This window comes from Manihot esculenta, chromosome 18, assembly GCF_001659605.2.
Source record: "Manihot esculenta cultivar AM560-2 chromosome 18, M.esculenta_v8, whole genome shotgun sequence".
In the NCBI taxonomy this organism is placed as follows: Eukaryota; Viridiplantae; Streptophyta; class Magnoliopsida; order Malpighiales; family Euphorbiaceae; genus Manihot; species Manihot esculenta.
The window spans coordinates 3,067,575-3,082,278 of record NC_035178.2 but is presented as its reverse complement, the minus strand read 5'-3'; the positions used below and the strand labels follow the sequence as shown (position 1 = coordinate 3,082,278).

At 35.1% G+C, this 14,704-nt stretch overlaps 5 protein-coding genes across 5 annotated transcripts; 3 read left to right on the top strand and 2 right to left on the bottom strand.

Annotated features, from left to right (window-relative positions):
* The first annotated feature begins 820 nt into the window (after positions 1-820).
* Positions 821-1,550, top strand: LOC110606967. The gene is made up of 2 exons (XM_021745997.2): positions 821-985; positions 1,098-1,550. Exons 1-2 carry the CDS (start codon positions 821-823, stop codon positions 1,548-1,550), a joined length of 618 nt encoding a protein of 205 aa, XP_021601689.1.
* A 292-nt stretch (positions 1,551-1,842) lies between these two features.
* On the bottom strand, positions 1,843-4,148 carry LOC110606966 (succinate dehydrogenase subunit 5, mitochondrial). Its single transcript, XM_021745995.2, has 4 exons — positions 3,849-4,148; positions 2,913-3,232; positions 2,622-2,807; positions 1,843-2,224 (listed from the first exon to the last, which is right to left on the bottom strand). Exons 1-4 carry the CDS (start codon positions 3,997-3,999, stop codon positions 2,168-2,170), a joined length of 714 nt encoding a protein of 237 aa, XP_021601687.1. The 5' UTR covers positions 4,000-4,148; the 3' UTR covers positions 1,843-2,167.
* A 584-nt stretch (positions 4,149-4,732) lies between these two features.
* On the top strand, positions 4,733-5,932 carry LOC110606024 (probable carboxylesterase 2). The gene has a single exon (XM_021744740.2). The coding sequence runs from the start codon at positions 4,855-4,857 to the stop codon at positions 5,830-5,832; it is 978 nt and encodes a 325-aa protein (XP_021600432.1). The 5' UTR covers positions 4,733-4,854; the 3' UTR covers positions 5,833-5,932.
* A 61-nt stretch (positions 5,933-5,993) lies between these two features.
* On the top strand, positions 5,994-7,294 carry LOC110606025 (probable carboxylesterase 2). The gene has a single exon (XM_021744741.2). The coding sequence runs from the start codon at positions 6,171-6,173 to the stop codon at positions 7,134-7,136; it is 966 nt and encodes a 321-aa protein (XP_021600433.1). The 5' UTR covers positions 5,994-6,170; the 3' UTR covers positions 7,137-7,294.
* A 2,743-nt stretch (positions 7,295-10,037) lies between these two features.
* On the bottom strand, positions 10,038-13,121 carry LOC110605750 (26S proteasome non-ATPase regulatory subunit 14 homolog). Its single transcript, XM_021744372.2, has 6 exons — positions 12,858-13,121; positions 12,115-12,292; positions 11,452-11,533; positions 11,026-11,202; positions 10,745-10,912; positions 10,038-10,336 (listed from the first exon to the last, which is right to left on the bottom strand). Exons 1-6 carry the CDS (start codon positions 12,997-12,999, stop codon positions 10,145-10,147), a joined length of 939 nt encoding a protein of 312 aa, XP_021600064.1. The 5' UTR covers positions 13,000-13,121; the 3' UTR covers positions 10,038-10,144.
* Between the last annotated feature and the right edge of the window lie 1,583 nt (positions 13,122-14,704).

Below are 14,704 nucleotides of genomic sequence, written 5' to 3'. Positions count from 1 at the left end.
TGCTTGGAATCAAATCTGTATCAATGTTGACAAATCTGAGAAATTAAAAATTGTATTATTGAAAGAGATAGTAATGAATCCTGAGAAACTAGTCTCCTTTGTATTATAAAAGTAACATAGTAGTATATTCAATTAAAAGGAAAAAAAAAAAGAAAAGAAAAGAAAAGAGAGAGAGATTGGTTAGATTTGGAGCATTAAAGATATTTGGTATCTAATGCATGGACTCACTATTCTCTTTGTTGTCTTTTCTTTCAATTTCAAGATAGTTAATAAAAGGAATTGATTTGATATATCGTAAACCCAAAATTAAAATAAAAGATTTGGCTAAACTCAGCATTGTAGCTGGTAATTACGTTTCTATCTGACTAATTAATTGCCTTCATTTTTTTTCTGCAACTTCATAAATCATAATAAGAAGAAGTCCCGTGGACGGTTCTTTTAGCCCTCATAACTTGAAGGATGGTGCACCATTCTTAATTTCTTATCAAGTAAATAGCATTTCACGGTTTGGTAACATGTCCAAGTTCCCCATAACTTCAGATTTAAGATAATTTTTGAAAACGATTATATTAGCATATTAATCTTTTTGATATGAAGATTGAAGGTGGAATTTAAGCCAAGTGGTGGAATTTTACCCTTTTTTAAAAAACTTTGTCTTTACCCCAAAGGATGGAAATGACTGTATTTTCAATTAAGCTGCAAGGCCACTATCACAGAGGCAGGTCAATTTGAACATCAACTCCAAGTGTGACTTGTTGTTTTATATGTTGGTTGTGTATGTATTTCTGTGTCAGAAGAAAATTTTTTCAAGTTCTCCAATATGGGTGTCTTTTATCACGAGGAACAATCAAATCCTTCCAGGAAATGCAAGTTCTTTACTGCAACTTTGAAGGATGCGTTTTCAAATTGCCGGACTTGTCGCCGAGTTTCAGTTTCTAGCCCGGAGCTGGAGTACCCTGCCAGTGACTTGGATGATGAGCAGGAAGTACTCACTTTTGACTGCCGTTGATATAATCTTCTACTAGTTAATTTCTATCTTCCATTTTCAATTCATGATTGTTTTTTTGTTGTGTGATTGTGTTTCATTGTTTCTTCAGCTTGTTGTTTCAGCAGTTCGAAGCCGTGCCATCGAGAAGTCAAGGCAAAGATCTTTTGTTCTGACAGATAGCTTTTCATGGGTGTTTTCTCCGAGGACTGGGGAATTGTACTTGGCTCCTAAGATTTTTCAAGACAAGGATGGTGATGATGAGGAGGTGGATGATGAAAGAGAAGAATTTCTCTCTGTTGCAAGCCGTTTCTCATGTTGTTCAAGTGCTTTGAGCAAGGAAGCCTTTGTTTCAGTGAAGACAAATTTCTCCCGCTGTTCAAGCTTCAGTGAGGTTCTTGGGTTTCAAGATTTTCCAAAGCGTTCCATACTTCTGGAGTTGTGTCACTGCGAGGGATGGCCATTTGGTCTCTGCAGGAAGGCTGTGTTGCTTCCACCTTTGCCCAAATCCCCTTCTGAATCTTGGTCTTGGCGTAAAGGCAGCAGAATAGTTAAGATGGCCTGAGTTCAGTAATCTTCATAATTCATACTGTTCTTGGCAATGGAGGCAAGCAGACAAATTAATGAATAAAGATTACATATTAATCGGAAGATGGTCGAGATTACCTATTTCATGGATCATATTCTCATCTGCTATGTTACATGGCTGACGAATTTAGAAGCCTCGTCATACAAGACTGAAGAATTGCACTTTTCTAGATAGGAAGCACAGAACTAGTGACTAGCTTCCTTCATAATTAGAAATTTTGATACTGCCATTGTAATTTAAATTGAGAACTTCCAAAGAGATCAGAAAGGAGAAAAAAAGCTCCGACTTTTCATTAAAATAATTCTTCCCATTCTCGAAAAAACAACAGTTTCGTTAAAACAATAACCATAATGTTCTTTTTATGTAGAGTTTGATTCACTTGAACATACAAAATGATCATCCGACAACCAGGTGCATTTATTCCCACTTAGATATATGGTTTTAAATGTGGACATTAATAAGATCTTATTCACCGGCCATCAAGTCCAACTTAGATGGTTCTTCCAGAGAGAAGACATGTAAACTGTCTCCAACTATTCAAAAACATGATCCCAAAATTCACAATTACATCAAACCCTTCCTCAAATGTGTCCTTAAGCTCTCTGCTCAACATAAGAACCAGCAAGTCCAGAAGTGCCAAGAACAGTAACCTGCAACCAAAAGGCCAAACCATATCAGAAATTAAATTATCACCTTAGCATTCATAACAGAATAACTGCAAATGAAGGAATGAAAATTTGAGTTTGCAGCACATCCTTAGAGCAGTCGTATATCCTTCAGCCCAGGGTTCTCCTAACTAGCTATAGCATTAGTATATCAGAAAATTTACTCCATTTGTTGGCTAAAAAGAAAACCCTATTGGACATTTGACTTGACATAAGACCTATTTTGCTCATCATATATTTCGCCATCAAAGGCATAGGCAGTTATTATTTCATGGTCCTACACGATGATTTTTGCCCTAAAGAAATGACAGATGTTGGTAATATGTTCTATCTCAATGCAGCAAACTCTGTCCTGTTTAAACCGTGAAACAAGTTTTAGTACCTTCCCCCACTCTGAACCAAGCCCACTGCATCTCATCTTCAGGTGTATCATCTTTGATCCCAACTCTGTCTCCACTTTCTTCCGCAAATAACCTTCATCAGGTCCAAAGGCATCCAAATAGGCAGAATACCGCTGATAAACAGCACGAAGAGCATTGGCAAAATCACCTGATAAGGGCTTTACATCCTACACGAAAATTGAAACCATCAAACTACATGAATCATGGAGACAAAGGGGGGGGGGGGGGGGGGGAATAGAAGAGGTCATGTAATTCCAGTTAAATTATACGACCTCGCCACTCAATCCAATACTGTCATCAAGTTCCATTTTCATAGAAACGAGCATGCCACCAAATTCACTAACTGCTTCAGCCGCAGCGAAAACATTCTTCACAATTTCTTGACCAGCTTTATCATCAGTGTTCTTAGACAACGCATTCTTCACATCATGGATGAGAGTATCGGGAAGCTCGTCCCAACTTGCAGCCATTAAGTCCTTGAAAACATTTTGAATTTCAGGATCTTGTATGACTGGCATGTGAGTTACATCCTCACTAAAAAACCGTCTGCTTCCAATTCCCATTGTGAAAGAAGATCTGAAATCTGTGAGGTCTGACCCATAAGAAATAAGTTCACAACATGAGAATTTTAATCAGATGAAGTTAATTGCAATGTGGTATTCAATCACACAACATACTTAAATAAATATATATCGCTGCCTTCCACAGAGTCAAGGACCCTTGAAAACCCAATACTGCTTTCTTGCAGAGAACATAAATAAAAACCCAAAATGGTATGATGAAATTTAGTTTCCTCAAATGTTAACATACGATCCCAATCCAGTCAATGCAGGAAAAAAAAAAAAAGAAAGAAAATAACCAAAACAAACGAAAAGTGAGCAATTCCATGAGAAATGACCAGAGAATACTTGAGCTGAAATGTTGGGAGTATTAAGAATCAACAAGACAGATATATAACTCCATAAAACTCTTTATCAGGAATTTAATATTCCACGGAGCTCTTTGAAAAGCATCCTAACAGATAATTTTATCTAAACAATTGAAGAAAAACCCTAAATTTCGATAAAGGAATTGAACAAAGCATTAGTCGATTAAGGGGGAGAAAACAAAGCACAGTCGCCACCAACCGCGTCGTAATCGAATTAACAAACAACTTCAAGTTGACAAATTGAAGCCAGTATCAGATATAAATATATAAAAATGAATACCAGAAAGGATGCGATTAGAAGGGGCAGCAACAGAATGTGAAGAAAGGGTAAAGAGAGATCGAGAAGCCAGGCGGTGGGTAACGGCGGCGCAACATGAAGTCCTGAAACAGGCTGCGCGGCATATGGATCTGAGTAACACCATCTTCTCCATTTGCTTTTTTCTGATCTCTTTGTCTGAGGAAGAATAGCTGAATGGAAGCAGTGAGTTACTACTGACTTCTTAGATTAGAAAGCAATATTGGTAAAAATGCGGCGACGTTTTATCAATTTGCTTATCTTCTGCTCCTCCGTTTTGTCTTTCTATTTTAAAATTATTCTCTATTTCTTTTTAAATTATAATAATAATTGTTTTTTGAAAATTAATAATAGTTTATTAGTTAAATGACCAAGCACTAAAATTAAATATTTTTTAAATGTTTTTATGACGCGTTTTGGTATGTCCGATTAATAATTTATTTTATAAATGATATGGATATGAAAACTTTGACACGTATGGGGAAGGAAGCAAGAAAAATCAGTTTATGTAAATAGTTAACCAAGAAAAATAATTTCACGTGTCCTCGCAGATTTACTCTACAAATTCATAGTCAAGATTGTCAATTGGAGGATGCCAATGAGATACGTAAATTGACCTGACTACTAAAAGGCTTGACTGAGTTGAACATTCAGCTTCACAGACTAACCCACATCGCCATACATATTGAAACCGTAATAGAACAATTTACTATTAATTTGATGGAGTAATAATATTTTTCTGACAAATTATTAATTAATTATTATTTTATAAAAAATGATATTATTCATTCCTAATTTCCAATTCTGTATAAATTATCTTTACTTAAAATAATTCCTTTTCAATTGGAGAAAGGAAAAAAAAAAAAAAAATTTTACCCGTCCTATAGATAGAAATGGAAGGACGATAAACATTATCCATCCATTAGTCCCATTTCCTCGTCTCCTTCTTACGCCACAGACACAGTAGCTGGCAGTCCATCTCAAAATTCCAATGGACAACTCAAGCAAACAAGAACTGACTTATGAGCTTGAAGGGATCTTCCGAGTTTACAAAGATGGCCATGTTCACAGACTCCGAGATACTGACTTTGTTCCACCATCCTCCAGTCTCTCTTCTGGCCTTTCATCCAAAGACCTCACTATAATTCCTGAACCCAACCTCGTCTCTGCTCGCCTCTATCTCCCAAAACTCCACCATCCCAGCCAAAAGTTCCCTCTCCTCGTCTACTTCCACGGCGGCGCTTTTTGCGTCTCATCTCCATTCACTCACAAGTACCACAACTACTTAACCAAACTGGTCGCTGAAGCCAATGTGGTTGCAGTTTCTGTGAACTACAGGAAAGCTCCTGAGCACCCTATTCCCACCGCGTATGAGGATTCATGGGCTGCACTCCAGTGGGTAGTTTCTCATAGAAACAGAGATGGTCCTGAGCCTTGGTTAAATGACCATGCAGATTTTGGAAGAGTATTTTTAGCCGGAGAAAGTGCCGGTGCCAACATTGCTCATAACTTGGCTATAGCTGCAGGGAACCCGGAGTTTGGGCTTGGTATTGAACTTCTAGGAGTTGCTTTAACCCACCCATACTTTTGGGGATCCGAGCCAATTGGTTCGGAGGCAGTGGATCCGGATAGAAAGGCATTGGTAGACCGATTGTGGCCAGTAATTTGCCCGTCGAACCCGGACCATGATGACCCACGAGTCAACCCATTTGCCGAACATGGGCCGGGCCTAATGGGGCTAGGGTGCAAGAGAGTGCTGGTGTGTGTAGCTGAGAGGGATGTGCTGAGAGATAGAGGATGGGCCTATTACGCGGCTCTGAGTAGGAGCGGGTGGATGGGCGTGGTTGAGATTGATGAGACTCGAGGAGAGGGCCATGGTTTCCATTTGAATGATTTGGAGTCCGAGAAAGCTAAGTATTTGATCCAACGGTTAGCTGCCTTCTTCAATAGGGACGTGCCTTTATTTTAATGTTTATGTAAATCTTGATTTCATCATTATTTGAATGTTTTTGTATTTCATAGTTCTAAAATGATGTTTTTAAAAAATTAAAAAGAATTCAATTATTATATTTTAAATAAAAAAAATTATTAAAGAGGTATTAATTAAATTAAATTTTAATTCGAAACGAATAATTGATTGAGATATTCTCCTCAACTGTAAAAGTTGATTTGGACATCACCTTAGCTGAATTGGTCAACTCTTTTATAACTCGTACATACATCAATTCAATTCTGGTTAAAATCGCCACCAATCCTGCTGCCTATATTTAATACCACTAGCTGTCTCTTGCCAAATAATTTTTGCAAATGGCTCCGAGCAAACAAGTATCTCAGGAAATTTTGCCTTACCTTCGACTGTATACTGATGGAACCGTCGAGAGATTTGTAGGAACAGAAGTTACACCTCCAGGCTTGGATGCCGAAACTGATGTTTTATCCAAAGACATTTCTATCACCACTCCACAAACCACTCTCTCAGCTAGGCTTTATCGGCCCAATTCCATTAACAACAGCCAAAAGCTTACACTTCTAGTCTACTATCACGGTGGAGCCTTTTGTATAGCATCACCGGCGGAACCCAAGTACCAATGTTGCCTCAATAGGCTAGTTTCTCAAGCTAAAATTATCGCTATCTCGGTGGACTACAGGTTAGCCCCAGAAGACCCGCTTCCAACTGCATACGAGGATTCATGGGATTGTCTCAAATGGGTATTGGCTCACGTAAGTGGTGGCACCGAAGAATGGCTCGAGCATTATGCAGACTTTGAACGGGTGTTTTTAGCAGGAGACAGTGCTGGCGCTAACATTGCACACCACTTAGCCTTGCGGATCAATAATGACTCGAATCTGCAGTGTCCAAAAATGAAGAAGCTTCAAGGCATAGCTATGGTCCATCCCTATTTCTGGGGAAAAGATCCAATTGGAGAAGAGATGAATGATAGTGTGAGAAAATCAATGGTAGATAATTGGTGGATGTTTGTTTGCCCCTCTGACAAAGGGTGTGATGATCCGTACATTAACCCGTTTGTGAAAGAAGCCCCAAGTCTTAAAGGGTTGGCTAGTGAGAGTGTGCTTGTTTTGGTTGCAGAGAAAGACATATTACGTGAAAGAGGGAAGCTTTATTACGAAAACTTGATGAAGAGTGGGTGGCAAGGAAAAGCGGAGATTGTGGAAACAAAAGGAGAAGATCACGGTTTTTATATCTTTAACCCTGATTGCGAAAATGCTTGTCTCTTGATCAAGCGGTTGGCTTCTTACATCAACCGAGCATAGGACACTGTTGTTCTATGTTGGAGATCTAAATTAATTTGTGTTAGCTGCTGCTCTTGTGTACCTTTACTGCTAATTTGTGTTAGCTGCTGCTCTTGTGTACCTTTACTGCTATATGTCCAATACCCATATATCAGAATTTTACTTTTCACTGGTTAAAAGCATATATAACATATTGCTGAATTTTTGGAATTTTTAAATCTAAAGGTTACAGAAGAAGCAAGTGTTTTCCAGACAATTAATCCAACTTTTTAGTAGGATGTGTATTATCCATAGGATGTTGAAGAGGAAAGTGACCGTACCGGCCGGAAATAAAAATAAAATTATCATCTTTAATGTATTTACCTCTTTAGAAAGCTGCAAACAGATCTTTATAGGAAAACCCAAATAATTAAATAGAAAAATGATTGAAGAAGCTTCTGTAATATATCCATCAGCTCTGCAGTCCCTTTTCCATCGGCTGCTCGCCAATTTTTCATAATAAAGCTATCATTTATCCCTCAAATATCATTCCTCCCTGGGACAACAGGATTGCCAATATCTGGAAATTTGGGACTTAAATAATTATTGGGAAAAGTAAACAAAGTATTTTGTCTATTCTTAAAATATATTTAATTTTAAAGTGAAAAATTATAAAGTATTCAATTTTAACTGCTAACTAATAAGAAGATTGTACTTTAAGTGCAATAAAATTCATTCTCTATTCTTAAAAAAGTTATAAAAATTCACTATATTAGTTTTAAAATTTAACGTTATAATATTAAAGAAATAAAATAATGTAATATTTATTAAAAATAATTAACTGTATCAATCGATTTATTAAAAAAATAAATAATTTAAATAATAAAATTATTCAATTTATAAAAATATACTAAATATTATATTATTAAAACATCATATAATAAGTTTAAATTTTAAAATTATTATTACTGTTTATACTTAAATTATCATAGTTAATTTTTTATTATAATTTAAATTTATAATATAGATAAATAAATAAAATTTATAAATATTATAATGAATTTAAATACGTGTTAGAGAGATGCGGCAGGGGAGAGTGGAGGGATTTCATCGCTATGGTCAAGGTCAGAGAGAAATACGCCTTGATCTTAACTTGTCAATTTTAGGTAGTTTGTAGTTATGGATTTAATTTTTTTTAATAAGTTCGATGTTTTGAATTTGAAATTTGTGGTTTGCCTGCAGAGTGTTTGACAACCACTGGGTTTGACTTAACCATGGTTGATTGACGCTGGAAGTGGTGAATTCAGTATTGGAGCAAGATATGGCTCCAAACGGCATTTCCATGACTATACTAAATTGGAAAGGTAATGAGCCGGTTTCTCTTTTATGGTGGATATTGTCGGTGAGTCTTGAGAGCCCTGGTTGTACGGGTGGTGCATATGGGTTTGTGGTGTCTTCTCACTGGTTGAGCAGTAATGGATTAGGTTGTGTGGGCTCCTGGCTCTTTAATTGGGTGGGCTTATTCTTGTCGATTGTTCATTTGCTCCTTGTTAGACTTGTTCTATTGCCCATAGGGCTTTAAATGCAATATCCTTCAATTGATAGAGAAAAAATCAGAAAAGAAAAAAAAAATGAATACAAAAAAAGGAAAATCTGTCGTTTATGAAATTATTCTATCCATTTACAAAAACATATTAAGTAGTTTACATAAATAATTATTATTTTAGAATTACGACCACATGGTTGTAATTTTAAACTATATAAGCTAAAAACTATAAGAATTAAATAGTTTTTATTTTAACATTTACAAGGATTGAGTCATACTAAATAGTATTATATAAACTAGGTAAACTGCAATTTAGTTTCTCTAATTTAGTAAAATATAACTTTTTATCTTTCTGTTTTAAAAAATCATCAATTTAATCACTATAATTTTTAAAAACCATACTATTGGTCCCTTCCGTTAAATTTTCAGTTAAGTCACTGTTAGTCTTAGTTAAAAGACTAAAATATCCATCACAGCTTTTTCTCTAATACTTTCGACGACTTTGTATATTTTCTTTATTTTTCTCTTTTTCTCTCTCTTTCTCTCTCTTCTTAGAAAGAAAAAAAAAATCTTTTTTCCTTTTTATTATGTGATTTTTAACGTATCACAGCTTTGCTACGGCGTTGACGGCGTTGAAGATTTGAGTTTTGCATATTTCGCTTATTAACTTGTGAGTATTTTTTGTTCTTAACGTTACAGTGGTGTTTGAACCAGATTCCACTGATGAATCAGGCAGAGGGTTTGATGTGAATTGATTATCAACGGAGGAGGTAGAAGGAGTAGCAATATCATCGCCAAACAGTACTGTATCGTCATTTCAAATGGATTTTAAAATTAGGACAAAAGCTATAAAAGAGATATGGAAGCCATTGATGCCGAGAGAGCGAGTTCTTATTCCTTTTAAATTCAGAAATTTCTTATTTATATATTTTTTCTTCTATCCGCCACTGGTATCGAGTGAGCAATGGGTGACCGACATCCTTGATTAATTTGTTTGTGCATTAATTTTTCCTTATTCTTAAATAGCCCCTTCTATAATTGGTGAGAAAAAATATTCATCCCTCCCATTAGTTAAAGGGTAATTTAAAAATTTTTTATTTAACTTTCTATTAACCAATTTATAAATAATCTAACGGTTGAAACCAATAGCATAATTTTTAAAAATCACAGTGATTAAATTGACAATTTTTTAAAACAGAAAAACGAAAAGTTATATTTCACTAAATTAGAAAGACTAAATTGCAATTTACCCTATAAACTAATAATAAACCTTCACACATTATTAAACAGTTAATAGCTTGAAACATGAATTAACTAAAAATTTCCTGATAAGTTTTTTTTTTAAAAATCAAATTAACCATAGAAAATGACTATAAATAATTTGAGAAAAGATAAAATGAACTGAAATAACTTAAAATATAAATCTAACTATTTGTAACATACAATACAAAAGGTAACCAAATAAAGGATTCCAAGAGAATGGAAGAAAATAACTAAGTATACTTTAGAACACAACTGTGTCGAGCATGGTACCCAATGTCTGAACTATGTTGGAAGACATCAAATTAGACACGTGTTCTTCTAAGTGCTTCTTCGCATCCTGCCTTCCAACATTTGCGATTGCCAGCTTCTCAGGAGGCAGCTCATCTTCCTCTTGCACTGCCTTGTTGTACTTAATAGCTAAATTCAGCATCTCCTGCACATTCGAAGACAAACCATCACATCACCCGTCAAATGAGAAAATATTACCAAGTTAAGTGGATTATTATTGACAACTCACATGTTTTACTCTGCATAGGACACATGACACAACAATGCATATTGAAGTCTGAATAAAGTTCTACTGACTGGAGGTATATTTTAATTTGGGATTCCCTCAAGCTAACCTCCCCTTGTTTAATGAACAAGCTTAGCTTGGGTCACATGAACTCAACTGGGAAGCAAATGGAATACTCGATTTATCTACACATGTATTTTTCAAATATAGCATATTTTCCATATTAGGATCTTTGAATTTGGACATTCGATATTACCAGGGCTCTCAACTGTAAAGTCAAAGAACGCCATAAAAACAGTAAGCTCCAGTTTTCTAACAATCACCCACCTGAACAGTCTGTTCATTGGTTTTAGAATGAGTATCAAACCGCTTGAGTGTCAATCCATCTGTCCATTTCTTTTTATGAAGGTTAAGAAGCATTTTTTCCTCTAGTTCATTCTTCCTGTAATTAATGGCTATCGAGTAATAGTGCCTGTTCAATCCATGGATCAATGCCTGGTAATTTTAAGCCAAGCATATCAGAGTTATAGTAAAATAAGAAGATAGCTATCAGATGAATAGGGAAAAAGAAAAATTAACGAAAAGGTCAGTGTTGGTTATGCACTCACCTGAATGGATGGTTTATTCAGATGTCCAAGGTTGGAAGTTGTCTGCCGTGGTTCTTGGCCAAGCATCATTGTCTGTGGGTTAATCAAACGAAAAGCATCAATCACCACCTTCCCTTTAACACTCTGAATTGGATCCACGACCACTGCTACAGCCCGTTGATTCAGAGCTTCAAAACTCTGCAGATAAATATTGAACATCAAGAAGAAGGTGTTATTAATAGCATGCAGGCTAATAATCTCCAAAAAAAATAACAGATGGATAAACTATATAAGCAATTGTAATTTAATCTAGAGTGACCAACACAGTAAAAAGTTTGAATGCTTTCCTCTAAAGCCAGTTATGAGCAATTAGTCTTTTGAAGACCTAAACAGGATATTTTCTTAGTGGCATAGGGAGCATAAATACTAAGTAAAATAACAAAAAACCTGCTGTGTGTTTATATCAACGCCAGAGAGCCAACAGCCAAATCCAGGATGGGAATGGTACCACCCAACAACCATCTCTGGCCTGCAAAACAAAAATTAATAGGACAAATGAAATGAGCTACATGGCTGGGAAGTACACAAAGAGATAAAAAAAATCCAATGTTGGATGAATGAATGTGACGCAAATAATGAACCTCTGTGTAAATAAACTAGGTCTTCCATTGGAATCTCATAAATAGTTAAGGCTTCAACTGATTAAAACCACAACCAACAGACACCCCTGTACTTGTACATGTAAATAAATCCAATTCTACATAGAACACCAACAGATTCCGTAGGGTAATTGTAGCAGGTTGCCCTACAGTCAATTCTAATAGTAGCGGGTTGCTCTAGATCCATTAAAAGTTCAACCCAGTTCTTTGAATCTCATCATGTTTGCATTTAATTTAAGTTATTTTCCAAGAGCTTGCACGACCCGACCAAGCATGCACACCTTCCCCAAACCCAACAAAAAGTTTCTCTAAACCAAAGAATTTATACTACCACAGATAAATTGTTGTTTGAGAGAGTGGAAGAACAGGCAAACCACCACATGAAAACAAGAATACAGATATGCACCCAAAATAATAATATTTCATTTAAATCTAATTGATTGAAGAATACCTTCCAGTTTGTTTGAGCATATCAAGCATGTTAGTCTGGAACACGTGATCAACAGCTTCAACACTAACACCAGTACCACTTTGAGGCATAGCAAAGACATCAACAACACGAACAGTGTATTCATCCACAAACTCTCCCAGCATCAAGCCCATCACTTCCATGGGGACCCCAGCTCTTCCTATATTCATGTCAGTCAAGTCAAACGTTGCATATGATAATAATTTCAGTCCAGGATATTTACAAGTCTCAAAGAAGACAATGTAAACGAAAATAGGAACTAAATCTTCACATCCAACATGGAGTCAATAATCCACCATCTATATATATATAGAATTGTGATACAAGGAACAAAAATTAAAACAAAAACAAAAGCAAGTCATAGAGGAGAATGATAATTAGGACTCAAATGCTGCAAAAATGTCTACGAAACTGTTCAGTTAATAGAAGGAATCGATGACTAAAAAATTGCAAGGTTGCAAATTCAAATTTTAATTAGACAGCATGACGTCACCAAAAAAACAAACACAACGCATAATCGAAATCCCTAAATTGCATCAAAATCCATGTATTATAATCCAAATGCGTAAGCGCAAGATTGAACAGAACCCAAAAATCACATATGAGATCGACTAACCCTAGCTTCAGCTTCAGTCACAAACAGAACAAAATATCAACGAAACCCTAAAACTTAATTAGAAATGTAAGTTTAGATGTCTATAGGTCAAGATAGTTGAGAAGCGTACCGTGTTTGAGCATTTTGAGGAGGGCGAGAGAGGAGATGTAGACCTGCTCCGATGAATCAAGTGTTGGAGAATCGGGGGGTGGGTGACCTAAAGCGCCTCCTGCACCCGCAAACATTCTCTGCAGTCTCTCCATGCCGGACATTTCCTCTCACTCTCTCCTATCTCGGTAGCCAATCAGAGGAACTTGGTGTTATCTTCTGTAGCAAGACAAGATTTCAGTGATGAGTAAACCATACCGCAAGGGCGGTTCTGGACATTATATAAGCCGCAGCTATAATGAGGGGTGATTTTGCTTTTATGCCCTTGTTACTTCAGCTAATTGTAAAATATCCCTCGTTTTTTTGTTTAATGAACTCATTATAAAACTTAAGGGTAAAATGACTAATATTACATTTTTGTTATGAATAATTTAAAGTTAAATTTCGAAACATGTCAAAATTCATAAATTATTTCTTATTTTAGATTTTAGTAACTATTTAACTTGAAAATGGAACAAAATTTTAGTTAACCATATATCATTACCCACAATTTTTTTTTTACAATAATTAGTTGCCAAATTATTTGATGAATTTATTTATTAAGTATATAATACTTGGTGACATCTATAATTTTCACAAATCTCAAACAATAAAGCATTCAACTGAGTCTGAAGCACAGCCCAGAGTAGTAATTGAGCCTAAGGCCGAAACACTTAAAAAAGAGGATTGGGCTTACTTTTTTTTTTTTTAACTAAAACTCAATTAATGGAAAGAGCTGAGCCCCATAAAATTGCAAAAAATGGTTTCCAAGAACTTGTTGGGCTTGCCCCATCTATATCAAAAGCTTCAAATAATTTTTTTTTTCCAAATATAAGAAATTTAATAAACTTTAAACAGGTATAACGATGATTACGAAATGCAAAATGAAACTTCAGTAAAGAATTATCCACAAGAAAAGCATCCCTCGCTATGCGAGCAGCTAGGCCATGGGAGTCACTATTTCCGGATCTATTAACAAAACTAAAGAACATTTTTTTTTGAAAACATAAAGCATGTGAACAATATCACTAATAATGTTTCTAATACTACTAGATAGAAAATGATTTTTTAGAGCTTTAATTATTGACCGATCATCCTTCTAAAATTACAAATTCTAGTAAAAAATATGATTTTTCTACAAGCCATACTTTCCAAGATAAGAGGATTTATAATTTTTTAACTTTCTATAATTTCATCCACATGGTTAACCTTATCATTTTTTGTGCTCCAACTCTATCTATTTTGTTAATAGCGACATTAAAATTGGCTTTTATTTTGTTTAAAGATAATGGTATTTTATATTTTGTTTAAAGATAATGGTATAAGATCATGTTTACGATAGGTGTAAAATTAACTTTTATTTTCTTTAATTTTTTTAAAGAAAATAAGTAGATTTTTTTTTCATGGTGTAGAATTATCTAAGAAATGTGGAATTTTAGGTGAAGATTCCATGTGATTTGTAGGTGAGAATTTTAGGTGTTATGATGGATCTGCGGACATCAATTAATTAGGTTAGCTTGTGAGCTCCAAGTTGATATCAATAATTATGCAATACAAAACTAGTTGAAAATTTTTGCAGTCTAATGTCAATTTTACATATGGATGAGAAAGAGAGACGCTTAAACATCACCATCCAATTAACCATTTTCAAAGTGTTTGATATTTATTGATGGGACCGTCTCAAGTAAAATCAATTAATAAGATAAGTGGTAAAAAAAAATGGTGGTTATGTAATTTTTCATTTTTTAAAAATTTCAATTCTAGATTAACTATTGATTATTACAAAGAAAACTTAAAAAATACAACGAAATAAATTCTCAAGGAAATAAA